Source organism: Falco peregrinus, chromosome 2 (assembly GCF_023634155.1).
Source record: "Falco peregrinus isolate bFalPer1 chromosome 2, bFalPer1.pri, whole genome shotgun sequence".
NCBI lineage: Eukaryota > Metazoa > Chordata > Aves > Falconiformes > Falconidae > Falco > Falco peregrinus.
The window spans coordinates 73,540,461-73,568,311 of record NC_073722.1 but is presented as its reverse complement, the minus strand read 5'-3'; the positions used below and the strand labels follow the sequence as shown (position 1 = coordinate 73,568,311).

At 40.7% G+C, this 27,851-nt stretch overlaps 1 protein-coding gene across 2 annotated transcripts in view; it reads left to right on the top strand.

The window, feature by feature from the left end:
- Positions 1-2,359: 2,359 nt before the first annotated feature.
- SMARCAD1 (SWI/SNF-related, matrix-associated actin-dependent regulator of chromatin, subfamily a, containing DEAD/H box 1) overlaps positions 2,360-27,851 on the top strand; it is a 45,655-nt gene continuing 20,163 nt past the window's right edge. Inside the window, exons 1-8 of one of the 2 annotated variants that reach the window (XM_055795749.1) lie at positions 2,360-2,577; positions 2,808-3,072; positions 12,710-12,884; positions 16,109-16,286; positions 19,154-19,217; positions 23,536-23,624; positions 25,628-25,717; positions 26,343-26,427. In XM_055795749.1, the coding sequence (XP_055651724.1) occupies positions 2,877-3,072; positions 12,710-12,884; positions 16,109-16,286; positions 19,154-19,217; positions 23,536-23,624; positions 25,628-25,717; positions 26,343-26,427 (877 nt within the window). In that variant the 5' untranslated portion in view covers positions 2,360-2,577; positions 2,808-2,876. Of the gene's footprint in view, positions 2,578-2,631; positions 2,768-2,807; positions 3,073-12,709; positions 12,885-16,108; positions 16,287-19,153; positions 19,218-23,535; positions 23,625-25,627; positions 25,718-26,342; positions 26,428-27,851 lie in introns of those variants that run through there. The other variant, XM_055795750.1, reaches the window with a different exon arrangement.

The following is a 27,851-nucleotide window of genomic DNA, read 5'->3' as shown; positions in this document are numbered from 1 at the left end:
CAGCTCTTCTATTATTACCCTTCCAGTTTTTCAGCTTCACAGCCTATTCATCTCTGTACATTTATCATCATTTGACTGTGTCCTTGAAGTCACTCAAGCAATGTGGCTTAACATCTATCATACATGTATTCTGTTATCCTCTCCTCATGGGAAGAGTGGTCTAAATCTTATCCGGATTCTTAAACTATAGATGTTTATATGTGTTACTGTACATTTCTGTGAGGCTATCACATCAGAGATGCTAACACCAGTTACTAACACTTTGCAAAGGAGCTGATGAGCTTTGTGATAGTTATCAGGTCCCAGGAAGGAGCTAAACCCACACGCTCGAGTCAGTGTCCTCATGGTCCATCCTTTTTCCTCCTATAATGAGCTTAGTTTCTGATGTACCTATGAACTGCTTTATTCGCATTTGGGGGGGGGAGTAACTTGATCTTCAAGTGGCTGAAATTTCAAGCTGGCAGTAGCCCGACCCTGCGCTCACAGGCAGATCCCCTCTCCCCTTTTCAGACAGGTCTGCTGTTTGTATTATTTTAGATAGGACTTGCAAAGCAGAACTCTCCTGTGAGAGCCCTAGGCCAGTTGCCTTTTTATATGTCAGCAGTATCTAGGCCAGGCACTCATCCTTCTCCAGCACAATTTAGACCTCCTCCGAGGATAACCTCAGATGATCTCTGCACCATCTGCTTTTTCACCACCAGCTACTTCTGCAAATCCACCTGTGCCTCGGCGCCCACCTCTGCAGGGGAAATCTGTCTTCTGTTCAATTTACACATTCAGCTATAACTTATCATTTGAATTTTGGGATTAACACAATGCAGCTTCCAACCAATTTCAATTAATCTGCTGTCCAAATATTATATTAATATTTGATTTGGAGGCAAGACGTCTTCACTGAAGCTTGATTTGAAAAGGGGCTCCTCCAAAGCTTTTTCGCTCCTCAAAACCTATCTGCCTGTTCAGTGCTGACTTTTATGTTCTCGCTTTAGCACAGACCAAAATGACAAACGGTTCTGCCACAGCCCTGAGGCTGGAGTAAGAGGAGACACTACTGATAAATGACGAGAGGTGGCTTTGTCACTTAGATGTGAGATGGAAGAGTCTTTTGAAGCCCATACAACTTCTCCTTGCCATTTGCCCAATGGAAAGGGCAGGATAACTGAAATCAGGCACAAAGGAGCTGAACCAGCTGCTCATGTTGGGTGAGCCTGACTGTTGAGCACCACGATGCTTTGTAAAAAGCACAGTGGCAAAGGCAGCGCTGGACAACTTCCATGAGTCTCCTTCAGAAAACCAAACTTTATGATAAAGATGATTCAGTGTGAGGTTGCCAAGGCCTAGATTTGCTGACTACTGGTGATAGAAACTAATTTTGATAGAAATTTCTAGGTAGAGGTAATGTACGTGTAGGTGGCATTTCTGGAAGTACCTGGATCACCTCCAGCTTTCAGGCTCTAGCAAGTCTCGCAGACAACAGTCAGCCCTGCCTCCACGCAGCGTGGTAGTAACTCACGCTGACAGCAGCACATAACCTAGCCCAGCCCAGCCATGACTCTCGCTCGGACGCTTGGGCTACTGCAATTTAAATGGCAAATAATGTCATCGGTGAAGAAGCTCTCTGTGAGCCCAGTGCTACAGAACTGGTGCGATGGATGGGGAAGTGGCTTTTTTTTTTGTTTTCCTGTTAGCTTACACAACCTCTCCCAAGTGTTTTTAATAGCTACTGCACCTGGTTCCCCAGTACAATACTAATTTCTGCCAGGCCTTGAAGCACTCTATTTCACAGGTGACTAGTGTTGGCAGAACAGATGTTTAAAAGTAGTTTTGGTAACTCTTTGCTGCTTTCAGTGTTTAAGAACACCCCTTCAGCCCTGGCAACACACTCAGTGCAATGCCAGCTAGCCCCACAGGCCTCTGCCTGTGCAGACAAGCTGCCTGCGCACCGCTGCCACGTAGCATCAGCTGAAAAGCAGAGCGTGGCAGGCGCCCTGAGCCAAGGCTTCAAAAGGCGGCGGTTTTCCACCCATCCTGCCAAAGGGACACAGCTCCAGAAGTGTGCCGAGGAACCTAGGCTGAGACCTGCCCTAAACCCTGCGCTCTGCAGCTCCACAGCTTTTGCCATGGCCTCTTCGCCGTCCCCTGCCCAAAGGTTTCAGCTCGGGGAGGCTGGCAGAACACCGCACCGCTCGGCACCAGGCGGCCCCAGGGGCTGGCAGCTGCACACGCCGGTCACCTCAGCGCCGGCCCCGCCGCCGCCACAGCCCCGCGAACGCGGACCGGCTCGAGGGAAAAGGCGCGAAAGCGCACGCGCTGGCGCGCCGCGTCCGGGCGAGGTGATTGGTGGGGGGGGCAGTGACGCCATATCGGAGCGCCGACGCCAGCACGCATAGATTCCGAAGGGAGCGGACCGCGGCCGTCGCCATCGGGGAGCGTTGTGCTCCCCGCCGCCCGGGCCGCCTCCCGCTAGCGACCAGGAGCCTCGGGGGCCGGCCCGGCCCGGCCGGTGCTGCTGTCGCTCCCGCCGCTGCCGCCCTTGCCCGCCCGCGGCCCGCCGGTGTCGGCGCCGGTGAGCGGCAGGTGCGTGCGCAGCCCGTCGCCGGGGCCCAGGGGGCGCCGGCCGTGGTGGGGGGAGGAGGGCGGCGGGCAGGGGTGGCAGGGTGCCTCCGCGCCGCCTGACGGCATCGCTGGCGCCCGTTTCCTCCCCGGGAGCGCCAGGTCGGTGGGGCCCCCCGGCCGCTCCCGCCGGTCACTTCAGCGTTTTTCTAAGGTGCGTCTGATGAGCCCTTCCGCCTCTCTCCTCTTCGTAGCTTTTCCCGCAGAGCTGCCCACTCGAGCCCGTCTTGTCTCCTTGCAGACAAGAGCGATAGGTTAAGAACATGAGTCTCTACAACTTGGACCGCTTTCGCTTTGAGAGGAAGAGAGAAAAAGCGGAGCAGGAAAATGTGTCTCCTTCGGCAGCCCAGGCAGCTGATTCTACCGCAGCGGGTGGTGCTGCTGGAGGGGATGAGGATGAATCTACAGATGATAGCAACAGGCCAGATACTCCAGCTTCAGATGTGACAGAGATAACTGGTGAGTCAGGTGTTTTGCATGTAGCATAATAACAGTGCAAGTACTTCTAGAAATAAAATAATTGTTGCCTTTTTTTTTCTTTTTGCTTGTTTTACAAATGTGCTTTTTTATGGACACGTATTTCACAGCAATTCCCACAACAGTATCCTTATTTGTAACAGTGCTTGCTCCAATTGAACCTGTGTATTTACAGGCAAGTTGGAAACTTGGTAGCTAAAGCTGAGATATTTTTTTTTCAGTTGTGTAAGCAAGCTACAGTTTACATTTTTTAAGTATGTTATGTTTTCCCATGTATTAGTTACCTTCACTGATACCTATTTTACACTAATATAGTATCTCAGGTTTTTCAAAGAAAAAAAAAAAACTTTTAGTTGCCTGATAAATAACGCTACATAGACAACTTTTTCACTAGAGTCCTAGGCTAATGGAGTGTGGAATATCATGGATAAAACTAAAAAGAAAGAAAACTGTTTCCTTTCAGTTGAACCAGGTTTTGTGAGGAGCTGAGAAACCTGCTGCTGATTCTCACAAGGTCATTGTGTTAATAGTTTTGTAATAGTGTTTGCTCTGTTTCCTGACAGTAGCTAGTGGTTTTCATGGAAACATGAAAAAGTTGCGAGTGTTTTTGGTTGGTTTGGCTGATACACTAATTATGTGCTGTTTCTGTTTGGATTCATCAATCAATACTAATAAACAACTGTGAAGGTTGTCAACTGCATAGTCATGTTCACCAGTGGCTTTCCTGTTACTGAAGGAGTAAGAACGGAAGAACAAAAATCATTTGTTGCTGATGATTTTATGAATTCCAGATATTCCATGTAACTTCTGATGCCAATGTCAAGGTACAAGTGTTATTGGAGAGATCAGACAACTTTGTGCGTTTAGTCAGTAATGGAGCAACAGTATCCGTTGGTGTGGTTTAATGACATTTGTTTTGCATACTTTTCCCTGGTGGAAAGCAGTTTATCATAGTACCTTATCTGTGTGATAACAGGGAACCTTTCATGTACAAGGAGGCGTTCCACCTTTAAAGGTGAGCCGAATAAATACTAGAGTAGATTCATATTTACTATTCCATGAATTTCAGTTTTGTGCAGGTTGACTGGAGTGCGCTCACATCTACGTTAGCAAATATCAGTTGGTGCTTTATGTCTAAAAAAAACCAAACGCACCCTCTAAATCTTGGCTTGAGAGTTGCCAGTCTGAAGTAGCCTATCCACTAGCAGAAAAGATGTTTTTGGTGGCAGGGAGAACTTAAGCAGTAAGCAACTGTCAGTTGTGGCTTCTGCATAAATGTACTTTGTAATGGATTGCATGAAGAATCTGGCACTCTGAGGAAGTGCAACTTGGAACAGGTGTCATCTTCCTGTTTGTGGTAAGTCACTGTCTTGTGTGGTATAGGAGCTACTGAATGCAGGTACCCTTCTTGAACGGTGAACACAGGTGTCATATAATGCGTGGTGCTACTTTTTTTTGTGGCTCACTTGTCTTTGATTTATTTGTTTTTAATATTGTATTCCTTTAATCTGCCTGGGGACTTGACTTTGTCAGTGGAAGCATGTAGCTGGACCAACAAACTTTGGAGCCTGTTTTTCAGAATCCTGATCTCCCTTGGCTTATATTGTACAGCGGTAGGACTGAGGTGGAGAAGGGACCTAATACCCCATTTAGAGGTATGAGTTTAGATAGGAGGTGATAAAAGGAAAGATGAAGGGCCGCCTAAAAGAGGAACTGTTGTGGAAGGCCGAGTAATTGCGAGGAAAACTAGTGGGAGATGATGGTAGCTACCAGTAGAACAGAGAAGTGCAGACAAAATTGCAGCAAGTGGCCAACATAAATAAGAGTCCATGGACAGAGATGCTGGTGTGGAACTGGGACACTAATTAACATTATAAATTGAGATGTAATTCCTAGTACATTGCATTTACATTATGCTCATCTTTCACAGATACTGTTTAAAGGTGATAGAGTGGTTTGGTGACTTATTTTTCACTTATTTACACATCATGTGTAATTCATTTAAAGGAATAGATAAACTATTTTAAAAATCAAATAACACTTTCTACATTTATAGATGTTAACTGAAAATCACTCAAATTTTGTCTGCAGAATATGAGGCACTTCAATGTAAAAGACAAGATTGGCTTTCATTAGCAGATGCCTGTCGCTCTTGTTTCCTAATTAGCCACAGGAAGACAGAAGTTTTCTTGCTTTGAGTCAAATGGAATGGATGGCTATTTTGTTTTTTTTCTTGAATTATCATGGAAAAGGTGCAGAGATGACCAGCTTATGGCACTGTGTGCATTCTCTGCTGCTGAATACGTAAGTCAAAAGTATAGAGTTCTTTTGTACAAGAAGCAGTTTACACCAAGATAACTAAAAATAACTTGCCCTGATGCTCCATAAGTCATGTGAGGACAACAGTTACTCGTACTTCTTCTGAAGACAAACACAGTGGATTCACAAAATACTGGTACTTGAAACTAGGGAAACGAGGAGAGTATTCTTTTTCACTTACACAAACAAAAAATATTATTAAATAGCTGATGGCGGTTTTTTGTCCTATTTCATTTGTTACCATGCAATCATATTGTTTATGTAAAAAGACTCTTAAAATCAGAGTTTTCCCTTCAGGAGTGCAAATGGTTCAGTATTATTTCCTAGGGATTTCTTTAAATTTCTGTTTTGTCGAGTCCCCTGAAATATGTGTTTACTGAAAACATACAATTGTTTTGTTTTCATTCATCTTGGAGAAAATAGTCAGATGTCTATTGCATCGTGCAACACAGTTACCTTTGTAGCTATTTTTTTTGGTTTGTTTTCCCAGAACAAACAAATATTGGTAGATTGTTCTGCACCTTGGGTAATGCTTCTTGTTGGTTTGTATTGGACATGCGTATCTTATGTTTTTAATAAGCTATCTGTAGAATAATGGCCAGAAGAATTGGTGATCTCTATGCACCTGTGTGTGTTCAAAACTATGAAGGCTTGCAGTGACTTTGCAGCCAAGTTGCAGGTGGTAATTCTGAACATCACATAACTGAGGGGTAGAAACCAACTACAGGGGCAGTTAGGAAATTATACCTGAAATATGTCTCTTTAGAGAGTGGGAAAAATGCGTTGGAGTGACATATTAAAATTGTCCATAAAAATTACTGTTATTGACTAAATATAATACATTTGGTTTTTCTTAGCCTGTTAAGAAAACAGTGAAGCTATCTTCTTATTTTAAAAATCTAATTGAAAATTTATGTAAATAGCCTGATGTATAAGATAATGAGATTATTCCAACTGTAGAAATAAAGCAGAACTGTATTAGAAGTATATGAATTAGGATCTTGAATTTGAAAATTACATTTCTATTCAAAAAGCATGCTCACAAAGCTTCAACAGTGAATTGAAATTAAAGTTGTAGATGAAAATAAACTACTATATATATATAATCCTGTTATTGATGGTTGATTTTGTTCATACTGTCTGTACTAGTCAAATGTATAACCCAATTGACTGCACTTCCAGGTTATGTTGTTGAGAGTATCATGTCATGAACTTTTCTTATTCTCATTTGTTGTCATTTTCTTCATGATGTGAAGAGGTCATGTCTCTTGCATATGTCACGGTAGAGTATAATTCTACTTAAAGCATTTCTGGAAAAAAGTAATGACTGCAGTACCTAGTGAACTGTTCTCAGGATTCATGGGAAGATAATGTTAGAAGTAATCATAATTTTAAAATAGTGTCTTTGAGAAGCACCTTAGACTGACACTGATATGTAGGATTATTTTAGCAGATGAAAAAGACTTTGCTTTGAAAATGGAGTATTAATTAGCTTTTAGACTCGAGCAACCTGCATTTGATACTGCTTTCCAAAACTAGGTGGAAATTAATTTTTGAATGTTGTGCAGTGTTAGTAAAGGTGTTAAGTCTCTAAATAGTATCTCAGTTTGGTTTTTATTTGGGAGAGAAGAGGCTGGCTTTCTTGGAGTGTGATGTATAGTTTGTGTAGGAGGTTTTATTTAGAATTATAGGGCAATGCATTGTGGCTCTGTACAGGTACGTGGCTTCCGAAAAGACTCTGGTGAATGATTTAAAAAAGCATAACAAAAAACTTTATAAAGTTTTTCAAGAGCAGTTGAAGCTGTGTGTTTGCTGACTAAACTAAGCAGAATACTTGTGCTAACATTATAGAACAGTTGCACCTGAGTACCTTCATCCATAACTTAAACACTGTCTGCATATAACCATAGACAGTTTGATCCAGTTATTTTCATGGAGTCTCTTTGTAGGACAGCAAAAGTCTGTTGTTGTGGGGTTTTTTTGTTGTTTATGTCTCCAGTTAGGGATGCTTCTGTGTTTTCTTACTTCTGGTGTTAGACAAATACTGGTCTTATGATTGCAGGTATTCCTTAATAGTCCTTTTTAATTGCCTATAATCAGGAAATTCTGCCTTCAATAATAACATGCTGTGGCAATAACTGTTTAATCTGTTACTACTATGCAAGGTTATAATTTGCTCTAAATATGAGGACTCCTTATTACATATGTGTGTTCTACTCCCTCCCACCTCCCTGCCTTAATAAGGGATTCTGTTCAGTACAATAGGTGGAGGAGGGGGAGAATTCTTTTTCCAGACAATGCAGCATTTCATAGGTATAGGAGTTAAGAGCTGTCATGAAGACTGGACAATGATTGCTATTTAAACTAAATATAAAATGAGAAGTCACCAAGTGAAACAGTAAATACTTTTGATTTAAATGTAAACCTCATTCAAGGTTTATATTGTAAAGAATAAAATTATTTTTTAAACCATGTTATTTTGTAAACTTTTTTAAAAATCAATAAGGATGCTTCTTAACAAAGCTGTTATAAGTGCCTGCCATTTGTGTGTCACGCTACTTGTGGTGGCAATATTTGGAATATGGTCTAACCTACAAGGCAAAGATCTGGAAAACTGGCTTGATGGATTCTGTTAATTTGGTAGAGATGTGAACTTCTTGTGTTTCTTACAGACCTGTTTTGATATTTCCATTCACATCTCTTTATACATTTTGTCTTTCTGTCCTATTGTGATAGTCCTTGCCTGACTAGCCCAACTTCATAACCTTCAGAGTTTTTCTGCTTTTTTTTTTTTGTTAGAGAGGAATTGCTGAAATTTGCCTGCATCTTTAGGTCTAAATTTTAAATGAAATGTTTGATACATTCCCAGAGGTTTCTCTTGTATTCATCTTAAAACTTAAACAGTTTCAGATAAAGCAAAGCAACTGTGTCAAGGGCAACACATCTTCCAGACCTGGATAGATAGAAGAAGATCCTGCTGAGGAACTTTATACTGCTGGCATGTTGGTCTTGGTTGTAGTGAGGCCTGTCTTGGGACAGTATGTTACTACTTCAGAACTAGTACTTTTCAGGCCTTCCTAAGTTTATTAGGAAGCACTATTACATGCTTATTAAGATAACAAGATTACTTGGCAAAGTGAGACTTTTGTCTTTTGTAAAAATCATTACTGTAATCCTCTATTGTGTCTTGAAAGTGATAGAAAAGGTTTAGATTTTTATGACTCAATATAAAATTGAGGCCTTTTATCACAGATGAAGGAATTATACACAATGTAGCTCACTTCTGCATTTGGTTATTATATGAATTTATTCTAGCCTCTTCTGTGTCTCTAGTGCGTGCTGGTAAATCATCGTTGAAAACTGGTGTTATGCTCCGTAGTAACTTGACTCAGCAAGTTTCTGCATTAATGAGAAGAGACAGAAGGAACTAATTTTCTTTCCAGCCAAAGTTATGGTTCCAGAGTTAGCAGCTGAGAAAGCACCACCAGTGTTTGGACTGTAGCCGCAAGAGATTGGAGAAGGAATTGATGCGCTAGAGGGGAGAGGATGCTCGTGATGCTGTATTTGCATTAGGAGGATGTAGAATCCTTTTATATGAGGACTTATACTGACAGTTGTATTATTAATACTCAACTCTTTGGGAGTTCTGTAGCTGACTCTCCTGCACCTTCCCTGTTTAATTGTTTTGGTCTTATTTTCTTATTCATGATTCAGAGCTCTGTCTTCTAGGAAATAAAGTGTAGAGATTTTTATTTTTTTTTAGCCATGCACCACCCCAGTTCAGAGTGTATTACTGTTTTTTTATTCACTGAGACTCTTAATAAACCATAGCTATTTTTTCTCAAATCTCTTCTACCTGTTCTCTTGTTGTGTGTTCTCACCCATTTTTATAAAATGTAAATCGGATGCCATCAACAGTGGAAACCTCCAGTTTCTTCAATACCAGTCATGCAGGTAGGGTTTGTGTTGTCGTGTCATGGGTAAACGGCTTGTCTTTGCACAGAGGTGTGGTGGTGGGTGGAGGAGCCCGAGTAACCTGATTGGAGGAATGACCCCTGCCCTGGCTTCTCCCAGGGCTGTCACAGGAGGGCCACCAGCCCTACGAGCTGAGGGCTGAGGCTGGTGCCCATCTCCATGAGCCAGCAGCAAGGCTGTTGGGAGCACCGTTCAGGGTGAGGAGGGTTGCTGCCTTTGGGGGTATGGAACTCGCTGTGAGATGCAAAATAAGAGCTTTTTAGGCTTGTACAAAACTTGTGATGAATGTTCAAGAAGAGGAGCCGAAGGTGAGAGAGGAATCAGGGTGGCTTGAAGAGGAGCAAGTGTGGGGAAAATAGAGAGATAAGGGGGTAACAGGGGTCAGTTACCCATAGACAGGTCAGCATACTTGTCTGGCTGTGCTTGGTTTGTGATGACCATCGTCAGTCCTGTCTTCTCATTAAAATCCTCATTTAACTTCTTCCCTGGGTGACGGGGATCTGTTCCGTGTGCACAGGGAGGGGTCAAAGTGCCAGCAGCTGGAGCGAGGGACTGGGGTCGCAGTGGCCCATGTGTCTGGGGTGCCAGCAGCTGGAGGGACCAAAGCGAGTGTAAAATGAAGTGACAGCCAGCGAGGGTCTCTGTGTCTGTGATGGCACCCCCCGTGCAGCCCCTGCACAGGGAGTGGGGGTACCAGGGCACCAGCCAGCCAGTGTGTGAGGTGCTCTGGGAAGCCAGGGGGTCAGTTGCCCGTTTGTGCATGGGGTGGCCCAGGATGAGGGGACCCAGCGTCAGCCACCAGGTAAAGGGTGGGGAGATCATGGTGTGTGTGTCTGAGCCTGTGCAAGGGGGCTTGTGCTGGCAGCCAGAGTGGGGTGCAGGCCCTGGGGGCTCCTGTGCTCTGGTGACAGCAAGGGAGGAGACCGAGGCTCCCTCCCGGGTGGACCGGGTGTCTTAAGGCCAGCGACTGGGAGGGGGTGTGTGTGTGTTTGCTGCCGGCGGACCTTTGTCCTGGTGAGCCAGGAGGGGAGCGGGACGTGGCTGCTGCCTGCATGCCCCTGGTGCTGGACCAGAGGTGAGCGTGGGCCTGGGTGGCAGCAGCAGCGGGTCGGAGGTAAAGCTTGCCAGTCATCTGGGAAGCAAATTCTTTGGCGTGAAGAAAGGCAAACCCCTTATTTTACCTGGTAAGTAAGAAATATGGAAATGGCAGGTTATAAAGGTTTGTAGGTGGAAATTAAACATGGGTTTCTCTGCTGAAACAGGGTACTGAAACAAGACAATTCTCCTTTTTTGTAACAGACTCTCTCACAGGTTGTGATCTTGTGTGTATTGAAAGCTGAGATGACGATAGCTGTTCTTCTCGCTCCTCCGTTTCCAAACGGATGGACTAATACCTGGTTAGAAGTTATTTCATATTTTTGGTAGGATTTTTTCAATGTGTAGCTGAGGTGATCTGAAGATGTAAGGCTTCAATGGTTGCTTTTTTGAATTGTCACTGAACCTAAGCTCCATTTTCATGTTCTTTTCTTCCTTTTCAGTAGTGCGCTATGTAACATTGAGTACTATATTTTTGTAGTTTATTGGGTACCTTTCCCTTTCAAAGCCAGTATCACCAGGTAGTTTCCTATGTCAGCAATTTGCCTGTACTTTTAGGATTTCTTTTTGTCTCCACCAGATGTTGCCACAGTAAGTTATTTTGAGTTTATTTTCTGCAAGATTACTTTCTTACAGAAAATGCTCTCTGCAGCTGTCGTGTGTTCTGTTCCACACATTCTTCTTTCTCTCTTCAGTTGTATGCCTCCAGGGTCCATAATTTGTCTGATCTTAAACAAAACTACTTGGCTTACCAACTATTCTTTCTTTCCAGCACTGCCTGTAAAAATGGTAAAGTGGTAGAAAGGAATGGAGTCTTGAATGTGTGGGACTGTTGCACTAGGTCAGGCTGCGTACAGTTCTTGGCTCATACCTTTTGCAAAACGCCTTGAGTGCTTTTCTTCAATTACTGACATGAAACAGTACACTTAAGAGGTGGCAATTGCATCCAAGTATTCAGTTCTGTTTAATGCAGGTTTAAAGGTAGAAAAGCTAGAAGCTGCACGTTCAAGTCCATATGTATCAACTAAAAATTGCTGTGATTTGTTTTCCTTGGGATTTTCTAAAGATGATAGCAGAACAATTCTTGCCTCTGCAGGCAGTAGATTGAACCATGTGTTTTACCTTGCCCAGGCTTATATGGGAGCATCAGAGTTTTAGTTAAAACCTCTTTCAAATACACAATATATGCACTTAGAGCATACTGTGCCTTAGCTGCACTTGGTACTGTGCTGAAAGAGGGCAACAGGGAAAATTTTATTAGTATAGGCTTTTTGATTTTGTTTTACAGTGTTCTAATCCTCTCTCGGCTTCAGGTTCAAGACCCACTTTGTATGTCAGGTTTTGTGTAGATTTCCCTGTGTGGTCATGCTTTACCCATCTGGATATGTACGTGGAGCTGGTTTCACGTGGAGCTGACACCGGGGGCACTTGGTCGTGTTATTCATGACTGATTCAGGAATTATATGAATAGAGTGGCTGCTTATGTTTTTGGTTGTCTTAGAAGCACGTTCAGATCTGTAAAGTTAATACATGCTAACGCGTGTGTGGTGGGCCCATTTTGAGAATGTCATTGAAGGTATTATATGATCCCTGAGATGTCTTCACAGTGATAAATCCTAACTATAGGTTCTGTATATCCTGATGCTTCGTATGTAACACAAAGTGTCCTTCCATATGCTATGTTTCCTTGTTAAGAATGATCTAGATCATAATGTGGAAAAGACTGGCTAAACAGATTATATCTCTGTAAGAGGTATAACCTGTTAAGTTCCTTGGTGTAGCTTCCTGATTTTCTGCAGTATAACACTCATGTTCCATTTTTGAAAAGCTGTGAAGACCAGCAGATCAAAAATCAGCCATTGGATATACCAGGACGTTTCTATCCATGCCCTGAGCAGCCTGGAAGTTGGTCAGAGGATTTTGCTGATTATCATTTTTTTTCAAAAATAAAAATGTATTTATTACTAACAAAAAATACATGATCTCTTAAATTCCTTGTATACAATTTTTTTGATGTAAGAGGGGTGAGGATATTTTGCCAGGTAAGTTCCCACTTTAAGGAATACAGCTTACAGGAATTTTCCATACATAAGGGTGTGAGTTCTGTTTAAATGGTTGCTGTGTATTAGGAAGAAATCAGCTGTCTCATGCTCTAAGTACAGATAAATATTGGAAGTCATAAGTTGTAAGTCATTGTCTGTCTTTTCTCCTATTGAAATGGCTTGCACAGGGTACTCTGCCGTCCCAGAAACTCCTGAAGCCAAATGGACAAGGAAACAATCTTATTTCAAGCATCGAAGAGGGGTACAGTTCCTAGATGTGTCTTCAGATAGCGAAGATGAAGAACCGAGAAATTTCAGTGCTGTGAAAGAAAACAGAGCTCCAAGGAGAGATGCCGTTGTAATGTAAGCTTTAAGACAGCTTTCTGTAATGTTTAAGTAACGTGATGTGATGTTCTAAATTGAAATACTGAATTGAAAATCAGAGGCTAGGTTCCGGTGTACTGGTTTGAGATTTACCTGCCCCTAACTAAACTTTCCTGGATTTTCAGGGAAGAAGAATCCAGCTCTTATGTCTTCTCTAAGAACATGGCTTGAGGGACAGGTTCTGTGATGTTGGTTATGTGATGTTCATTATACATCTGTGTATTGGCCCTACTGAAATGCTTTTAATGGCATTTGAAAGCTTAACCATAAAATACTTGCTTTATTAGTTTAAAACTGTATTGGAGTTGATTATAGCTTGTTGGTTTTTTGGGTTTTTTAATGAAACCGTGGTGGACAGGAAAGCAAGTTGAGTTTCAGTATATAGCATAAGAGTTCCCAAGCTAAAGTTAAGTATTAGTTGTATGATGTGTTTGCTGTGCTTTGTGGAAACTTTTTTTACTTAATTGGAAATTGATATTTTTGAATAAGCTGGGAGGGAAGAGCGTGCAGGAGTCACTTGTGTGGGTGCTAAAAAGGCAGCATTGAGAGTGCAGGAGAGAAGAGATGTAGACAGACATGTCCTGCAACTAGTTGGAATGGTTTAAAGAAACCCCTGCTAGTTATATGTCTGTGTGACTTGAGATGTGGTAATTGTCTGTGTCCCTTTAAGTGTTCTTGTGCTAAGCAAAGCAACATGGCTTAACCTGGTTTTTTTGATAGTCTGGCTCAACTGATCTGTGGAAAAACTTTTATGGGAATAGCAACCTTAATAGGTGTAGTCTCTTGTCAGATTTTCAATCCTTACATAGAGCATGGAGTTAATGGAGCTTATCAGCAGAAATGAAATAAATATTTTCCCTGCTGCTGTTATCTGAAATGCTGTATTTTTTTTAATGCATCTTCTCCAAAGTTTAGGCAGATACGTGGTGAGAAAGAAACAAAAAAAAAATGTAGTTAGCAGTGTGGACTCCTGTTTCTATCTATAGTTTTAAGTTGTAGATTGTGCAAGGATAGAGAGACGGCGAGCTGGTTGCATGCATTGAATTGGCTTGTGTGGAGTGCTGTATAAACACAGTTACACTTCTGGGACCAACCCCGTTTGGAAGCAGTACAAGCTGTTTTGTCCCATGTGGAGCTGATGCTAATAAGCCATGCAGGACCCAACTTGCAGAACCACAGTTTGCTATTTCTTTACTGTATTCTGATTACTAGGAGTGAGAGACGGGCAGAGTGGCTTCTAGTGGGACTGCTGATGAGCATAATCTACGTCCTCTTGTACTCTTCATTATTCCTGTGTAGCCACTGGTCTCTTACGCACCGGGCACGCCAGTGCCTGACACTTGGGCACACGGTGTTGGCTCAGGTGCTAGCTGATGTGTACTGAACCCACTATAAGCTGTCTTACAAGTGGTGTTATGGTTGAGCTAAGAAACGATTGAGAGCGTGGCAAGAGTTAGCTTGGATCTGGCAGGTGTTGAGTTCAGCCTAGCTTTGCACAGAGTCAGTCAAGTGTTTCTGCACTGTGCATTTTAGTGCATGTGTTACCCAATGTTTCAGGGTTTTGTGAAATTTTTTTTTTCTTGCAGGGTATCCCAGGCCCCCTTATCCTGAACGAGGGACAGAGCAGAAAGCAGAAAGTTGAGAACAGAAAGCATGCCTTTCCTAAAAGGAAGTGTGCTGCAAGCTTCACTGCCACAGTCACTGTCCCTGTCCTGTCACTGTTTCCTTTTGCGGAAAAAAAGCAGAACTCTAACATGAGGTTTTGTGGGTCGGCGTCATGCTCGTTTAGTGGTTAAATGAGTGTTTCTTCTTGCTTGATAAGAATGTGTTTGTACAGAGAGGACAAGATATATGGTATGTGCAGCTCAGACTTTGTTGACAAGTATCTAGATGTTAATTCCTGATAAAGTATAGGGTAATTGCAGTGTTACCATTTCCATTTGGATTGATTGCCTTCTTTAAATGCAGTTTATAGTGAAAGCTTTTTCCTTATCATGGCAAAAAGATCTGAAATATGCTAATAGAATTTTAATATGCCATTTCATGAAGCCTTTTTATTTTTTTAAGTGGATGCTGGATTCACCTTCTGAAGCTTACAACTAGATGGCTTGGTGATCTGAAGAGGAATTTGGGCTATTTTCTGTTCTGAGGATTTTTTTTGAATTCTCAGGCACAACCAGACAGTCCATGTAGCTGTATGTGCCTTTAGAACGGGATAGGGAGAAACGGATTTTTTTGATACACAGTATTTTGAGACTACTGTGTAATCTTATGTAGGTGGCATATACTACTTTTTTCAGAATTGTATTGCAATCTGCCTATTGCAACTGCTAAATAAAGATACAGTGAGGAAAATGGGGTTTATTTTTAGTCTTTTACCTGTATCTGTTACCTGTGTAAAGAGACCTGCAGGCAAACCATTCTGGTGGTGAAGTCCCTATGAAATGGCAAACTCCGTAGAGTTTGTTTAATTTTTATTCAGGAAAGGAGGTTTTTATGTGTGTATGGAGGGCAGTAGGATGGGAGACGTGTGCTTATGTTCAGTCTTGTCTGTGCAACTGAATTGTGAAAAATATATGGGGACTGGTTTTCCTGCAGGTTAGCTCTAACAATTAATCCTCCAGTAAGTTCAGGACTTTGTCTTTTTCAGAAAGGTTCTTCCTATCTTAAGATGTTTAAGACTCTGCACAAGGGTATTTGAATTTTCTTTCTTAGTTAGCTGAGAACTGGGACAGAGTTGATACTGCACCTGGAAAGCTCTTACAAGGAACTTATCCATGTCTGTTTATCTGTTGGGCAAATAAATATATTAGCAAGACAGATAAACTCGAGATCATCTGTAATTTGGGTAGCTGAAATGATGAAATGTATGAAGATGGCTGTTGCTAAATTTGTAAGTAATCTTTTATAGCACAATACCAGGGTAAATTGTGGTATTTCCCTTGTCCATCTTTTCTTCTTTCCTTTACAAAGTTGAAATGTGTTCACTGCGAACAGAAGACTGTACTGAATCTTGCATGCTTTATTTTTTCCTGAATAGGAGGTATCCCTTTGGGTACAAATTAATTCAGTATTACTGAATGTATCTTGACATATTTTGTATGGTCCTGTTGGTTTTGGTTTACAGTAATGTTCCAGTAGAGTGAAACGTTGATAAGCAAAAATAAATTCTAATTCTTTTTCTCCTCTCCCATACATTATAGCTCTGAACAGTCTGAGGATGATGAACAGCCTGAAGATGAACTACCCCAGTTGACATATGTAAATGGTGGGGATCAGCTGCCAGTTGTGAAGAAGGGTGTAGAGGAAGACATCAGAGGCACAAAGCTGCAAACACTGAAGGAACTCTTTCCCCAAAGAAGTGATCACGAATTACTACAAGTAATAATGCTCTGTTCTTTACATTTCTGTAGACAGTATTCCTAAACCTCTGGCTTTAATTAGAGGAACAGCCTTGGGGTGGGTTGACCCTAGCTGGATGCCAGGTGCCCACCAAAGCTGCTCTATCACTTCCCTCCTCAGCTGGATAGGGGGGAGAAAATATAACAGAATGTTTGTGGGTTGAGATAAGGACAGGGAGAGATCACTTGTCAATTACTATCACCGGCAAAACAGACACAGCTTGGGGAAAAAAAAAAATTTATTGCCAATTAAATCAGAGTAGGATAAGGAGAAATAAAACTTAAATCTTAAAATGCCTTCCTCCCACTCCCCCTTCTTCCTGGGCTTAACTTCACTCCCAAATTCTCTACCTCCTCCCCTCCAGTGTCACAGGGGGACAGGGAGTGGGGCTTGTGGTCAGTTCATCACACATCTCTGCCGCTCCTTCCTCCTCGGGGGGAGGCTCCTCATGCTCTTCCCCTGCTCCGCTGTGGAGGTCGCTCCTACAGGGTGTAGTCCTTCAGGAGCAGGCTGCTCCAGGGTGGGTCCCCTGTGGGGTCTCAAGTCCTGCCAGCAAACCTGCTCCAGCGTGGGCTCCGTTCTCCACAGGTCCTGCCAGGAGCCTGCTCCAGCCTGGGCTTCCCACGGGGTCACAGCCTCCTTTGGGCATCCCCCTGCTCTGGCATGAGGTCTTCCATGGGCTGCAGGGGCACAGCCTGCCTCACCGTGGTCTTCACCACAGGCTGCCAGATATCTGCTCTGGTGCCTGGAGCACCTGCTGCCCCTCCTTGCTCACTGACCTGGGTATCTGCAGAGATGTTGCTCTCACATAGCCTCACTGCTCTCCTGCTGCAGTGTCCTGTCCCATTTGCATACACCCCCTGTCCCTTCTTAAATACATTATCCCAGAGGCGCTACCACTGTTCCTGATGGGCTCAGCCTTGGCCAGCTGTGGGTCTGGCTTGGAGCTGGCTGGCGTTGGCTCCATCTGACATGGGGGAAGCTTCTAGCAACTTCCCCCAGAAGCTACTCTTGTAGCACCCCCTTGCTACCTAAACCTTGGCTCACAAACCCAATACAAGCCTTAATTCGTATCAAAAGGAATATCTCCAAGTAATCTATTTTAGGAGAGCTGCAGGCATGTAATGTTTCCATATACACCTGCATACATACACAGGTACTTATGTATATATAAAAATGAATATGCACATGCTTTTTATATGTGTGTATATATAAAAACCTTAAGATAAGCTCAGCAACAGTGCATTTTAGTGTATAGAAAATTCTTTTTTTTTTTCAGTTGTGATGTTTAATCTTAGTTATAGCTGTCTTGGTTGATAACTACCCTTGTTGGAGTGCAGCTAACTGATTAAATGCAGAATGAGTGAAATCATTGTGGTCTTCTTCAGTAGATGAAATGTTGCACCCTTGCGCTTATGAAATGTAATATGCAAAGCCTATAGTACTTCCAGTGAGGCAAAAAGGAGTAGGTTTGAACTTACTCTAATTTATTCTGATTATACTGATGTGTGGACCTGAGATACTGTTAGCTATTGTCTAATGTACAGTACAAATTACAGTTGTCATATTTTTAGTGAGGTTATTTTTCAGTGCTGATATGTAACTAGGTTTTCACTAGGTTTAGTTTGCAAAGCTAAATGAGTTTAAATTAATCTGTTAAGTTTCCTGGTTGTTGACACTGTGTTAAACAAATACAGAAGTCTTACTAGTGCTCCTTGTTGAGTGTGTTTTTCCCAGTGCATCAAGCTTTGTGTTTAGACTTTCTACTTTAGGAAGAAAGAAGGGGTTGCAAATAGCGGTTTGGGAATTTTTCTCCTGAGCATTGTAATAAAATCTGTATTGTAGATGTCCGGTATTTAGAAAGTTTTAATTTTTGGCTACACAGAAATTATTTAAACCAAAGAGTTCATTGTAGCTTAGAAACTAGCTAGAAATGACTTGTGATGTGTCTTGACTGCTGCTTTGTGATTTCAGTGGTGCTTTTAACTACTCAGTGGTATGTAGTGCTGACAGTATTTATTCTCAGGAGAGTGTGAGGTAACTCCTGCGTCAGCAGAGCTTTGTAGTACATGGAGGCTATGCAAATTTTTGTCTGCAGTTATGTATCCATGATATTTTTGAAGGAAGACGGAGGAATATTAGGCAAATGTATATTCCTTCATGAAGGATCTGGAACAGTCTGTCCTGAAAAACCCTATGCAACTGTTGAGGGCTATTAAGAGAAACTCATGAGCCTTTTGAAAAGGAAATTGTGTGGCTATAGCAAAATTGTAAGATGTTTACAAATGTGGACAAAAGCTTGGGAATTGGGATTCCTCAAACTTTTTTTTTGTGTGTGTGTGCTTCTTTTAACCTTTAGGCCATTTGCTTCTACTGCAGTTATGTTACTTGCAAAAAGCATTCTAAAAGTCTCAACATCCAATTAATTTGTAAAAATTACCTAGTTTGAGATTATACCTGGATGGAGAAAGAATCTAGGACTGCAGGGAAGTATAGATAAACTTTGATGCATATTTTAAATTGCGTGCGTGTACTTTCAGGGAATCGACCAGTATGACATAACAGTATACAGACATTTTGTGAGTTAAGAAATCTGTTTTTGTGATAGTAACATTAAATAGTTCGGTTGGGGGGGGGAAAAAAAGCGCTTTTAAGTAAACTCGCACAGTGTGTTTGTGGAGACTTTTAAAATGTTTCCAAATACAGCTCATGTGATCAGTCTAGCTAATTTGGTACCTGTTAATTTTGGTGTCTTTTAAAGGGTATTTCAATCATGCTGATCTGTCATTGTCCTCCTCTGTCCAACACTATTAAATCTCACCACTTAATTGACTTTTTTTTCCCAGTTGATAGAATCGGCACACACAATGGATGAAGCAATAGCTGCTGGCTTGAAGTTCAGTGACGAAGGTACGTTTAGCAAAAGAAAAAAACACTCACAAACTTAAGAAGCTGTTGCTAATTCAGTGAAATAAAATTGGTTGGGATGTATTTAAAAAGTGGTAAAGCATATGCTGAAGTTATTTTTTTTATTGTAATAACACAAAACTGAAATTACAGGCTTTGGAAAGGGAAATATAAAAGTAGGATGCGAATCAAAATCTAAAAATAGAACAAAAAAAGCGGAATTTGTTCTGTGAAGCTCAGGATTGCTTTACATGTGGGTCCTTAAGTGATTTCTGTTCTTGCTGGTTCCTTCTTTGGCCAGAAGTTGAGGCAAATAGTAATGGGTTAGCCACAGTAATTTGCAATGTTGTAGGTGAGAAATCTGCTGGTATGAAAAAAATATACTGAAGTATGTAGCCACTTATAACTGGATGTTTTTTGTGTTGAGGCTTATCACAATTTTCTCTTCAGCTTGACATCAAAACTTTCTTGTAATTCTGAATAAGAACTGTTAGTCTTAGGCATTGGATAGATCCTCACCGTTCTTTAGCAAAGCATCTCTCAAACCATGCCTTCGAGCCCTCAGAATGTATTTAGGGGGTTTTGTTCTGCATCTGATTTTATGTAGTCTCATGCTGTTATGCTCCAAAAAAACGCCAACAACAAAAAACCCAAACCAAATCAAAAGACCCAAAGCATGATGTGGAAGTCCATAGAAAGTGGTAAGTGTGTAGCAGGGTCATACTTGGGCTTTGGGTTTATTTCTTGACATCACCTAAGTCCAGAGTTAAGTCTCTTACCTTTTTAACTGATTTATTGGGATTGGTGGGGGAAATGGGGAAGTTTGATATGAATATTAATGTAGTCATAAAAAGCTGATCTGTTTCAGCAGTCTCCCTCTGCAGTTCAGTTGTCCATGGTTTTCCTGAGACATCTTCATGGTTTGGGCATGATAGAACAATTAAAGCATTCAAGAGTGACCATAAATAACTTTTTCCAAGTGGCTCATGTGTCTTTTCATCCTACATGCTGTGGATTTGGAAGTGGTAGGTCTAAGAAGCTTATGTGCTGAGGGAGAACAGTTTCACTCCCCTTCTAAAGTAGGAAGATTTTTTGCTGATTTGGTTCCCCCTGTTGTAGTTAATTGTATTTTCATCTTCTATTTTTTATGTACAACTCCAAAGATCTTTAAAAATCATCAGAAAGCTTTGAAACATTGGGCTAATTTAATGAAGTATTGCTTTTGTTTGTTAGGTTTGGTTTTTTTAACCCAACCAGACCAACATTTTGAGGTTATCACTATATGCATGATCAGATTCTGTAGATAACACTTCTTGGATGCTGGCAATAAGAAAATAAATCTATTTTGTGAGGAACACACTACTGCTCAGTCTTGTTCCCTTTTAAACCAATTGAAGCTAATACACATCCTTAAACTTTGTTGCAGTTCAATGTTTGAACTGAAACACTTTGATTTCTGGTATGTAGGCCCTGCCTTTTGGCCATTTGTGTTGATCTAAGGATGCTGTTTCACATCCTTTCAGTACAAGCCCACAGAAGAATCTTCTTGGAAGCAAAATTCTCACTAATCACAGCTGTTGTTTAAAATATTTAGTTAGGAGTAGGCATGCATGAAAATGATGGTATAAATCACCTCATTTTGGACACATTTTTTAAAAATGGAAACATTACTGAACATCTGCTTACCTGTGTCAACTTATGATACACTTGTGAAGTGTTGACTCTGTGAGAGGTCAGGGACAAGATACGGTGTCGTGAAGCATGGCTTTGCCAAAAAATTGTGGCTGAGTCGTCCTCAAATTTTTCTGTCCTTTTAGAATGATGAAAAACTTATTTATGGCTTAAATCAAATTGTATACAATTAAAACAAGAAGCATTGCAGATGACTTATAGGTATGAAGATCAGATGTGACTCACTGAAAATATGTGTATGAATGAAAGTTATAGTAATACCTGCTGCTTGTAATTGGCTTCTGGTGTTGTTTTCTGTGCATCTTGAAAACCATGGAATTGTAAGGGTGCTTCTGAGCTGAAGCCCATGGAAACCTGGCTGATGTTCGCTGCTTTTTGAACAGACAGAAATGACTGTTTCTGTTGTAACAGCCAGGGAAGTCACAGTAACTTTTTTTTTTTGTAGTGATAGCAGCAAGTAACAGTAGCAGTAATTAAATGTGCCTGTCTAAATTTTGAAACCCTGGAGCTGCTTTTCTTATTGTCATTAATCATAAAATTTATGGAGAGAACGATTCTTCTGGAAGGCTTGATGTGCCCTGCCTCCACTCCAAGGATGGTTCCTGTCTAGCAGTAATAGTTTCTTCATCCCCTTAGCTGTATGCTTCCTTAGTACAGGAGTGAATGATGAAGTGTACCTGTAAAGTGGATGTCTTCAGACAGCTGGAATTTTTATTTTCATTTGCAGATGTGGAGGGTTTCAGAAGACCACAGATTGATTTCTGAATAATTCTATGTTGATATGTTCCTGAGACCATGGTTATCCAGATCCTTTCCTACAGTTTAATTGCCTCTAAAATTGTTCACGATTGGGCTTTCTTCAAAGACTATTGAGTGCTCAGCACATGACTTCAAAGCAGGGAAATCTTTCAAGTACTCTTATGTGGAGCCCGTGTATTTTTTAGGGCAAAGAGGTTTGCAGGGTCACTGTATTCAGCATTACCTATCCTGAATGCAGTTTTAATTGAGCTTAAGCAGTAATAGCATGAAGCCTCCATGACTTCTAGTGCTTTACCCAACCTAACAACCCTTAGCTTTGGTGTCCAAAAAAAAATGCACATTTCTCAGACTTAAGCTAGTAGCGTGGCTTTTCCTGGCAATATTGTTTAAATGAAGTTCTTGGGCAGAAAGGTCAAGGTCTGAATGGTGAAGGAGGGCTACCTCCTTTCTCTTGGCACGTTCTCTGGATGCTTTGAACTGTGCTTCTGGTATATATTTATACCTATATATACGAATACATAGACTTTGAAAAAGTCTTATCAGTGTTTTCTGGTAATTATTGCCAGATCCTTCATTTAAGGGAGAATTACTGATGCTTTGCTCTTCTACCTTTGGGATATTTTAGTGATTTATTTTTTAAAAAAATATATGCCATATCTCTGATGTCAGAAAGAGCGAATGAATCTAGTAGAAAATTTATTTGAAAGTATTTCAACACAAAATGATTTTTTTTGTGAGAAGATGTAGCTACTTTAATTTTCCACAACTAAAACTGTTTTGATCACCCAGGCAGTCTTTTGGATTGGAAAACAAGTGTACTCTGTGTGTGTGTGCTTGTTCGCTGGGGTCCTTGGGCAGTCTGGGAGGGGAAGCTGGCCAGAGATGCTGATATCAGACATAGAATTATAGAACAGCCCAGGTTGGAAGGGACCTTGAAACATCATGTGGCCCAAGCTTTAGAAAAGGTTGAAAGAAAAAAAAAAAAAAATCCTCTCATGCAAATTGCTCAGAAGTATCACTACAAAACAAAGTTCTGCAAAAGTTCTGCAGGCAGTTACTCTTCCAAAAAGGATTTAACTTGCAGGACTATTTCAGATCATGGTCTAGGAATTTTTGTAATAATTTGGTCTTGTAACAGCTGCTGCTTCAAGCAAAGCCTGTGTGGAGAAATAGTGGTAATGTCTTCTTGCCTTCATGAGGTGTGCACAGTGGCAGTCAGAAAATGCACCTGACTGGGCAAGTCTTAATCTGATAATCACCAGGGCCCAAAGATACTCAGAAAGTTCTGGCTAATATGAACTATTCATAAGTAATATGGTTATCACTGATATTTTGTTACCGCCAACTCTAATGTGCATAGTTTTCTTTCAGATATTTGGATTAAATGTTGACAACTGTTTGGTGGTAACATCTCTGATGTGCACCTGAGCCAGAAGTCAGTCATCAGTGCTTGCAGATTGGCAGTGATGTACATATTCCACCTCACAATTGCAGTTCAGCCTTGATTAAATACCGGCTTTCCAAAAGCAGTCAGCTTGAATAAAACAAAGAGATACACATTTATGCAATTTGTGTGTAAAACAGTTGTCAATTAAAAAAAAGCTATTTCAGTTGTTATATATGAGAGGTAATTGATTAATTGCCGGACTGCTAAAAGAAAGTGAAGGTAAATAAACATGTACTTTCAAGCAGCTGTTTTGATGGAAGTTTAAATGTATCTGTGGACTATAACAAACTATTACGGATACTAGTAAACATCTTGTGTGGTTAAAAAGTAGCTACTATAGGATCGGTCTGAATAATCCTACTGTTTTGGGTGAATTTAATGAGAGTAATTAATTCTTCTTTTCTGCCTTGATTCTTTTTAAAGCTGCCTCTCAGAAAAGGAAACGAAAAGGTTCTCCCACAAATGACAAAACCAGAAATGAGCAAGTCACAAAAAAGCCAAAAGCTCATTACGTAAGTAATGGTTTTTCTCTCTGCGCATTGTAACATAAGTGGAATTACCTGACTTGGTCAATGACAGTGGCATCATGAATTTGGTGTGTTCTGTCAGAAAATCCAATCAAATTCAAATCTTGCCATCTGAGGTTTTTCTGTTTTCTTCTCCTTGGCAATTCTAAGTGGAATTACCTGCTTTGTTCTTTAGTGTTTGTAGGTTTGTATCCCAGTTACCGCTGCTTGCCACCAACCACTCCTTTGAAAGCAAGTGAACAGGCATGTGAAGCGCTGGGTACCGTTCAGTTCTTGTGAAGCGCTGGGTACCGTTCAGTTCTTGTGAACATCAGTGGAAGTTATAGCCTATGGATCACCTTGCCAAACTGCCTGTTCTGTGGTTCTTACAGGAGCAGTGTTGTTTACGTATATGTTGGAACTATGACTTAGGGAGATCTTTAAAAGGAAATCATGGGTTACCTGTAAAGGAATGATTACGTTGACCTCTGTTAATAAATAGGAACTATGTAATGATCCTGGTGCATTCAGGTTGGTATTTTACAGATCTTACGCATGGTCCTGCAGTGCTGTCATGAGGCTGGCTCCCAGCATCCCATTAGACCTCCTTGAACGCCACTTAGGGTAGCGAAAGGGAATTCTACAGTAAATACTGGAGGCTGGATGGAGGATGGTGTGACTTTCTTTGGGTTGAAATTTAACCAAATGCTCTCTTCAGGCAGAAGAAAATGAAGAAAACGCAGAGTTTTTCATAAATGCAAAAATAATACTGCTCAGAAGCAATAATACTTCCTGGAGGAGAGCTGTGAATTTTGTGAGGCAAGATTTGCTGGTGTTTGGGTTTGTTCCTCTTCACCAAATCCCTGGGTTAGGTTACGAAAGAGATTATGGAATTTCTTACCCAGCCAGCCTAGCAAACGGTGCTTCACTGGACCTGGTTTCATGCAGCAGCTTGATTTCTCTGCTTAACAGTTCTGCTACAGTCAAAAGGGGAAGGAGTGGGAAAGATACAGCTGTAACGCATGGGGTTATAGAATTTGTAATAAAGAATTATAGTGAGAAACCTTGCAGGGATTTTTTTTCTCACTCTTCGCTTTTCTGCTGGTTTCTAAGACTATAGAGTGCGCGTTGCCAGCTATTACATGTACTGTGGCCGTACTCTTCATGGTACCATAGGCTCACTGAGGAGAGGAACAGTGCCCTCTGTTACTCAGAAGGTTTCTTGGTGATCTGGTTTGTGCTGTTTCAGCAAATAGCATCATTCCATAAAGTAAATATTGATCAAACCTGTTGGCATCCCTGCTGTAGATAGGTATAACCACTTTGCATTTAAAGTTCTGTGAAGAAACTTGCATAATTTTTTGTGGTGAATATGTATGGAGTAGTTTTTGGCATGTAGATGTTTTAGCACTCGTTGATAAGAAAACCTCCCTTTTTGCAGGCTGATAGTAGCTATTAATGAAGCTATTATTGATGTAAACTTCTTCCAGCTTTTGATGTGACTCCATGGTGCTATGAAATAGTACTTGTGGAATTTTTTTACCTGTAAATTTTAATATAAATACACCATTTACCATGTTCATAGGCTCTGGTGGATTAAATGCTGCATGCTCGGTAATCTAACTTAACTGACTGTTAACCCTGCTATCTTCTGCCTTAAATATTATTCAGAATTAGTACTTTTTACTTTAAAGAAATGCAAACTGGATAGTTCTATATTATTTGCCTTGTGGTGTGTAACTTTGCACTGTGTATGCTTATCAAGTAAAGAATATCAGTCTTTCATGAATGCACATTTTTTTGTGCTTATAAAAGTTTGGGTCTTGTTTTGACCATTGAGTATGTATTAAAAATCACTTCTGCAACTTGGGTTTGTCTTTAAGTGCTTTTGTCGTTTAGACTAGCTCTTTAAGAGTAACAATAATGATTAATTTGATTTTTAATTATTTTTTTCTGTTTCTGTGCTTACAATTTATATTAAACCTAATAGATTTCTTTTTTAATGGTAGCTGGATGAGACAGATCCCCAAAGACAATGGGAGAGGCAAGAGATGCTTGTGAAGAAGCTGCAGAACACATTCCCTGGACTGGATAAGGAGGTGAGCTCATGTCCGCTGATGGCACATCAGGTTTTGACTGCTTAAGAAAATAGCCCACATGAAACAGTCCTTACACCAGCAGCTCTCTTGAAAAGAGTCCAGGGTAGGAAGGTCCTTGCTGTTGCTGCTTTTGGAATGTAACTTGCCCTGAACTGGGAGCAGTTGGATGTAATCAGGACTATATGGAACTTGTCATCCTACTTTTTTGGTCCCATGACAAGGCTGACATAATCAGATTTGATAACCTATTATAAAAAAGCATGGGGAAAGTATTCTGCTTTCCTTCCTTACACTCTTCTCCCCTGGATGACTGAATGTACTGTGTGCTTTGTATTAGTTTAGCTGATCAGGGCATTTTACTACTATGCTTTAAATTGTTGGAAGCAAGGCTTGTTTGTGTATGTTCTTACCCTTTTGAACAGTGGGGTGCAGCTCTGCCTAAACTTGGGGTGTAAGGATAAACTGAAGGGTTTTCTCCTTTTGATTTCCTTAATTCTGGGTCAACTGATTCACAGGGGGTTTCTTTGCCTTGTGCAATTTAAACTTAGTGCTGTAATGTTGTTATCCACAGAACTTAAGGTTTTGTTTATCTTACCACAATACAAAATTTCTTTTCTTTTACTAGGAACTGAGAGATGTGCTTCAGGAGCATAACTGGGTGTTTCATGAAGCACTGGAGGCCCTGAGAGTTTTTGCAGAAGATGATGAGGGTAAAGACAGATTTATAATCTATTTTATCTCGAGATAAAACAAATAAACTTGTGATACAAATTTTTTCTAATGTCCAGCAATGACAGCCCTGACAGCACTATGCCTAGAAGCTTCTAATGATACTGGAAATTAGTATTAGGGGGAGTATAAAAGAAGGAAACTATTTTTTCTTTTTTTTTAAATTTTTGTCATGATTATTTCATCTTTTGCTTTGTAAGCAGAGATAAATACCTTTGCCTTGCTAATTCAGATTTACATAAGAAGTTGTAATTACCTATGGGTGTATCATAAAATATATTTAGAAATGTGTCAAAGCTGACACCTGCTCCCCTCCCGATAGTTGAAAAATAAGTTTCATTTTTTAACTAGAGTAATCTGTAAATCAGTAATTACAAAAAACTGCATAGGTGACAAGTGACATATGCTATTTTATCCTTTTAAAATATATTCCATGAGAGGAAAATACTAGAAATAGGCCTTAAATTATGTAACCAGGTTATAAATACCAGTGCATTAAATGTGTTAAGGAGCAAAACTAGTGATTCCAGGTAAATCTGTGAGTTAGACCTTAAATACTGTTTAATGAGCTGATTATTTTTCAGTGTTACACAGCTGACAGATACATATATGTTTTGCTGTATCAGCTATTTAAATATTCTTGGAGTAGGACAGTATTCTTAATTGGATTCTTTGCAAGTGGAGAGAGCCATCATGTGCATGAAGTTGGGTCTTTGCTGCTGCTTTTGAGAAGTTAGATATTGGGGTTGGAGTCAGTCAGCAGCAAGCTGAGATTGGGCAGAGGATAAAGTGTTGCAAATGCTTTGTTCCAAAGAGAAAACAAAACACTATACAAGTTACTTCCGAAAATAACTTGCTCACATTCTGTTAAATAACCTCTATCTTATTTTCAGACAATAGGGTTAATTTGGTCGGGAATACCACATTCTTTGAATGTCTTTAACAAGTGCATGTTTTTGTTGTCCCACCTCTAATGCTGTACTGAGACACGTTAAAATGGAAAAAATAGATAATTTTTTGTGGTGGAAGTAGGCTTGCTTTTCTGACATCAGCAGAATTAGTATCTCTGCAGTTGGGTGGAGTGGGACAAGTCTCTCATCCTAGCAATACATACATCTTAACTATCTGCTCTTACCTTGGAGCTTTTGCAGCTCACATAGTGTTAATCATCTGTATTTACTTAAAACCTTCTGCTATTGGAGCAGTATACAAATTAGCACTGCTCATCTTACGTTCACAGTTGGTACTACTTATGTGTTTTAAAAAGGCTTGCATGGTGTTTGCTCTTTTCTCTTAGTAACACCTGCTGTTGAGTTGTATAATAAATACTAGAATTGTGGTTTATATCTATATAGGTTTTATTTGGGAAGAACAGTGGATTTTAATTCACCTTTAATCGGTATGT